The 6,682-nt window shown below is 33.4% G+C and overlaps 1 protein-coding gene across 1 annotated transcript; it reads left to right on the top strand.

Moving 5' to 3' along the window:
- Window positions 1-259: 259 nt before the first annotated feature.
- LOC106718120 (aldo-keto reductase AKR2E4) lies at window positions 260-4,284 on the top strand. The gene is made up of 7 exons (XM_014512126.2): window positions 260-346; window positions 631-717; window positions 1,190-1,372; window positions 2,100-2,216; window positions 2,664-2,831; window positions 3,405-3,602; window positions 3,982-4,284. Exons 1-7 carry the CDS (start codon window positions 290-292, stop codon window positions 4,219-4,221), a joined length of 1,050 nt encoding a protein of 349 aa, XP_014367612.2. The 5' UTR covers window positions 260-289; the 3' UTR covers window positions 4,222-4,284.
- Window positions 4,285-6,682: the final 2,398 nt, after the last annotated feature.

Genomic DNA, 6,682 nt, shown 5'->3' with positions numbered 1-6,682 from the left:
CTCCTGACTTTGCATGGGTAAACTTTAACCATAAGTACCCAGACATATATCATTACTTGAGAAACATATCTGAAATAATTTATTCGGTGAAAGATATTTAATAATAAAACATTGTGCGTGTGTATTTATATACTTTGTTTAACATTTATAAACAGATGTTTGGTTGAAATTTAATCTTATGTTATATCTGTTTAGTATTAATAATTGGCTGAGGCACAGAGCACATAGATAAGCTTATAACTAACGTGCGGTTAACAGCGAGTTAGTTGTACGTAGATTATCTAGCGGCATGGACGGCGCTCGGCTTGTGTACACACTACTGTTTGCTTGTCTAAACTGTGCCCGGGTATGTTATCCCGCTTTTACATATAGTATAACATACGTGGTACAGACTAAATTCTGAATAATTTGAGGTTAATCTGCATTTTAAATTTTGTACTTCAAATTATGTCTCATAATATAATTTGTTTTTATAACAAATAAATTTAAAATTTTATAGAATTTAATCCATTTATTTGTCTTTTTATTGGGTATTTTATAACCAGACTTGCTTCTATTGCATCCATTGGTATATTACATACGCGAAAATAATGCCCATGTTAGTACAACATATACTCGTGTAACAAACAGGTTTTAGCTACGTTGACATTCACTCTAAACGATGGCAACCAGATTCCAGCCGTCGCATTGGGCACTAGCTTGGGTCACCTTTCTGATGTAAGTATTTTGTATACTATTATTTCACAGTAAGGTACTGACAAAATAAGAACTTCTTATACACGTAGCAAAAATGTGTCTTTGTCCGTTAATAAAAAATATTCGAAAATCTTTTAATGTCCGCTTCGAGGAGAGTTATTATAAATCAATTTAAAAAAGCTAGAAGCAACATTCAAACAATACATACATATATAAAGGTAAAGAATAAAGAAGATATAATATACAAAAGTACACTATTAACAACAGTTTACAATTAATTAAGAAACGGCTTAACTCACGTTTTGATCTGTGCGAGACGCGACGCGACCGCGAAGTCCTCGAATTAAACACTCGCCCTGAAGATGGACCCCCGATGGGTCCGAAACTAGTCGGTGCCGCCACCGGACGATCAAAACGTGAGTTAAGCCGTTTCTTAATTAATTAATTATGATGTCTCACGAAAGTTTAAACAGTTTACAATTGTTGCCCTTAGGGTACTCGAATCTTACCTGTGAATCATTCCCTTGCCCGCGCGGTGCAGTGGGCGCTTGAGGCTGGCTACAGGCACATCGACACAGCCACGTTGTACCGAGTCGAAGATGAAGTCGGTTTGGGACTACATAACTATCTGAAGGACACACATACCAATAGAGATGATATATACATTACTACTAAAGTAGGTACTAGTTACAAATATATTCCCTCATCTTCCTGGGATGTTCTTGTTGGGTAGTCGGGAAAATTTTCAGTGTAATCCTATTTAAAAGTATTTTTGCAGAAGATAACGTCCAACGATAGTAATTAACGCCTTAACAAAATTGGTCATGAATTCATAATATATTAAGTTCCATGTCTGGTATTTTGACAGATCGTATTACAATTGTTACATCACAATGCCATCTTGATGACTAATTGGAAAGGCAATAGTAAATTTATCTAATAAATAAATCTGACTATTAAATGGTTTACCACAGATACTACTCAAGCACTTTAAGCTACATTTTTCAATGTGTCGGGCCGGACATTCGCAATAAATCTGCGATAAATATGACTCTCCTTCCGTAAATTTAAGCGTCGGTGGCTCAGGGGTTAAGTACTTGACTTGCAATCTGCAGGTCCTGGGTTCGAATCCCGCCATGTACCAATGTGTTTTTCGATTGTCGATTTACATATGTACATTTATCCGATGTTCTTACGGTGAAGGAAAACATCGTGATGCAACCTGCACATATCTGAGAAGAAATTCAAAGATATATGTCAACCAACCCGCACTGGGCCAGCGTGGTTGACTATAGCCTAGTCACCCCTAACTTGGGGTAGACTCTGAGCTGATGATGATGATGATGATGAAAGTTTCTTAATGGTTTTATTTTGTATTTTAATTATAGTTTTGTTTTACATAGCTGTGGAACGATGCTCATAAAAAAGACGAAGTAATACCCGCATTAATTGCTTCACTGGTACAGCTGCAACTGAACTACGTCGATTTATACCTTATGCATTATCCAATGGCTTACGAGGTGATTGGTTAATTTATGTTTTTCAAGTATTTTCTTAAAACAATAAGACCAGGACGAGGCACACTCACGGCTGTAGTGCCATAGATTATGATGAAGTATTTTCTTACAGTTAAAATTTTTGGAATTATGAAAAAATTAAAAAGAAATTATACATGTTTTTTTACTACCGTGTCATTATAATTGAGAAAGTGACAAAAGCAATAATTTGTTTCGAATAAAAATAAAGTTGAAAGCGAGCTCGAAAAATGGAATTTTTGTTTTTAGTTAATTTTTTCTTCGTTAAAAGTTTTTATTTACTTTGATTGCTCTTAACGAGTATTTTTCTATTCATTACAAAGTCCCTTAATACTTCGCTACTCGAGTTTTTATTTATGAGTTTTTTCTTTCTTTTTCATTAAAGCGACGACAAAAACAAGTTTACCTTTTAATGGTTTTTTGTTTACTTAGAAAGACGGAAGTATAAGTTTAACTGACTACTTGGAGACTTGGAAAGGAATGGAAAATGCTTATAATTTAAACCTCACTAAGTCAATTGGTGTTTCCAACTTCAACATAAGCCAGATGCAACGCCTTTGGGATAATAGTGTTATAAAACCAGCTGTTTTGCAAATCGAGGTAAAGAAAGTGACATTATATAATATACTTATTTTACATACTATCATACATGTTTTATATATATTTTTAGGTACTTTTGAAACATTATACATACTCACATCATATACTCTACACCTGTAACAAATATCTATGATAAACATACATATCTCAGAGACAAATTACGCTACAAAAGTGTTAGCATTCTCTTTAAATCGCAATATATTTACCACTAACAATTGCCCGCGACTTCGTCTGCGCGGAATTAAAAAATATAGCTTATGCCACCCGGAGACAGTGTACCTTTCCAATAGTGAAAGAATTTGTCTATCCATTTCAGTTCATTCAATGCAAACAATCAAATCATTCCACTTTATAATATTAGTTACCATCTAAGCTAAGTGATATACTTTAATGCGATATAAAAATATTTTTAATTATTAGTGGTATTAACAGCACGTGAAATTGACCGCGTGCAAGTTTGGTAAGGTATATAAATGTTAATGGGATGAGAGAGTGATGCCCTTTGCCGAAATTCCCGAAAGTGTAACGCGCATATTTACTACTAAATAACGCGAATATTTAATTTTTTCAAAGGTAAATCCAACTATAACACAAGACGAGCTGGTTGATTGGTGTCAGAAACATGGAGTGGTTGTGATGGCGTATAGTCCTTTCGGTGGTATTTTAGGACGTAAGCAAGACGCGCCACCACCTCGCGCCGACCATCCGATACTAAAAAGAATTGCTGCTAAATATAATAAGACAGTGCCGCAGATCTTATTAAGATATCTGGTAAGAAATTTTACATAGTTTAATAAGCGCTTTCTGAAATAACACGACAAATAAATCAAAGTTTTGGAACCACGAAAATTCGATATCAAATAGACACTTCAAGTACTAATTTTTCAAGGTTAATTTTTGTATTTTCGATGGTGAATATTTGGAGCTAATTATTTACTTCGAATTTCAATAAGTAATCAAAAATTAAAGCAAATAGAGCGGTTAATAAAATATATTAAATGGTCCGTAATTAAGAAATCTAACGCCAAGCTGTCAATCACAATTTAGACGGTTATTATGTTCTATGGAGGTTGTTATATTTCTATGTTATTTGTATTTATTCCTATGTTCGAATTCTTGTGTGTAAAAAATATATTTTTTATTGTTTTAGTTGGATCGCAAGATGGTTGCCATTCCACGTTCCACAAATAAGGAACGTATAAAACAAAACATTGATATATTGGATTTCTCGCTCACGATCGACGAAGTTAAAGAATTGTCTTCTTTTAATAAAAATTACAGACTCCGGACACCCGCAAAGTGGTACTCACATCCTCACTTTCCTTTTGAAAAGAAAAATCTAACTGATGCAGAAATTCAGTACATAATTGAGCATAGTATTGAAGACTAATACGATGTATGGCTATTAAAAAGATTTAAAACTTTAATTTACTCATCCTGTATAAGAATTGTTTACTAATTTACTTGTTTACTAATATGTATTAAAGAATCTAAAATAATATACATGTATTCTCTCACTTGAATAGGTTTTATTTTTCTAAACTTTGACGTTCATAAAAGCTCGTTGGAACTTAAAAGGAAAGTTTACGAACATTTTCTTTGAGTTCGTAATTCTTAGCCTTGGTAGTTGTAAATAGTCAGGTAAAGTAAATGTGAAAGTTGAAATAATATTCTTTTAATGTGTCTCACATGTATAATTAAAATACACTGCAAAGGCACAATAAAATACGAACATTTTCAAATTTCAGAGCTGTTCAAATGTGCGGAGGAATATGTTTTGATTGACATGTTACACCTTGCAATATAAATCCTGTTTGAGAGACATATGTACACCTTTTTGCAACCGTTTCTTTGAATAACGACCACCTGCTTAATCCTCGTAAAGCTTTTGTCATTATCTTGTAACGTTCTAAACTTATAATGAGTAATTTAATTTGCTAATTAAATTTTATGAAAGTTAAACAATTACTTTGTAAACTTACATAGAAACGGCTAAGACACTCACGTATATATATCCGGTGTCGTCACCGACTAGTTGACTAGACTAGACAACACCAATGACGCTTTGGTATCAACCTCGTCAACGATGCTGACGCACCCCGCGCCCCCCGCCCTCTCAAGGCGCGGGCCGCGTCCGCGAAATAATACCAGTCCCACTTACCCTGATGAAAGGCCCCCGAAGGGCTCGAAACTAGTCGGTGACGACATCATATATATATATATATATACGTGAGTGTTTTAGCCGTTTCCATATAAGTTAATGATAATGTCTCACAAAAGTTTGAATAATTTAATTACGTTGTATTTTTTAAAGGTTCACGTTCGCTCATTCTCAGACTTTCAGGACTTAAAGAATATATATATATATTATATATAAATCTTCAGTGAGTTTACAGAGCATTAATAATTCAAGAAGTTGGCACTTATTTGCGGTGTTACTCTTGTATTTTAATCTCGAAAGGCAATAGCTGAAATTCAAGTTTAACAATTTACCAACAAACTTTATCTTGAGTTGACCGCACTCAACTCCACTGACATGAAGTTTAATAAGATTAACTTTACCTAGATTAATAATTTATGTATGCCTAGTAAATAATTTTGTATTTGTGCATTTGCTAATGACCTCTACGAATATTGTCGGAAGACATAATAAATTTGTTATGAACAAAAAAAAAATCCGACTGTACACGACTGTACCCTATATCCTATCCGGGGAAAAAAGTGATCGACTGACATCTCATCAAAATTGGTTCAGTCGTTTAGGCTCCAGGTTTTTCGATCATCGGAGGAATTCCTCCGAAAAATGTGTTACCTTTTGTGTTAGATCCGTCGGTTTCTACCTATATTTATGTTGTAACAGCATCATTAAGTACACATCAATAGAATACAAGAGTTTTCCCTAAAGTGTGGATTGGACTATCGATACACGGTAAATGATGTGGATCGTTTGTTTCTCTCCCTTGAGTATTATGACAATCGAACATCCGGCGTATAACCTACTGCAAATATTTATAGATGGAAGTTTACCTTTATAAATACTGCAGATTTTTTTTAATACCCAAACGAAAAAAACATAATTTACTTTCAGATAAAAGAAGATTTTATAAAATATATTTCTTGTATTTATCCGAAATAAAAGATTAATATTTTGTTATTTTTTTTTACACTATTTATTTTTTAATATTCATTGATAATCTAAGGCCTAGACTAGACTTTATTTAAACGTTTTCAGGAGTTGAATCCTTGAATCTTTTTATTGTTCAGTTATATAATAGGAAATTTTGCGACAAATTTCACCTTGCTATATTTTCGCCTTTACAAATTTAGAAATACAAACGTTTTACTCACAGTTTTATAACTTTTTATTACTTTATAAAATTAGTTTTTCGTTACAACGTGTTTGCTAATAACTGAGTCTGTAGCGTACTTTTTGTAACATTACGAACATAACAGAGATAAAGTTGGATAGATAGCTTTTTTATACTCAACGTTTGTAGGTCGGTAACTTCTACTGTAATTTTTATATTATCCGGCAATTAAAGTAGACCGACATGAATCGAAAATACGTCATTTCCTTCATAAGTCACTCTTTATTTATCGTCTAGTAGAAAAACAGCAGTAAAATATGATAATCTTATTAATATTATAAATGGGAATGTTTTGATGGATGGATGGATGTTTATTTGTAACACAGACAAAACGGATCTTGATGATGTTTGGAATAGATGTAGAACTCAGTCTGGAAGAACACATAGGCTACTTGCAACGTTTTATTTATTTCCGCACTGAAGGAGTCGTGGGCGACAGCTAGTATAAAATGATTGAGAAATTCTAGCTAAGCTTAGAAGGTG

The sequence above is a fragment of the Papilio machaon genome, chromosome 10 (assembly GCF_912999745.1).
Source record: "Papilio machaon chromosome 10, ilPapMach1.1, whole genome shotgun sequence".
Classification (NCBI taxonomy): Eukaryota; Metazoa; Arthropoda; class Insecta; order Lepidoptera; family Papilionidae; genus Papilio; species Papilio machaon.
The sequence above is the reverse complement of the archived record's forward strand: the minus strand, read 5'-3'. Positions and strand labels throughout refer to the sequence as shown.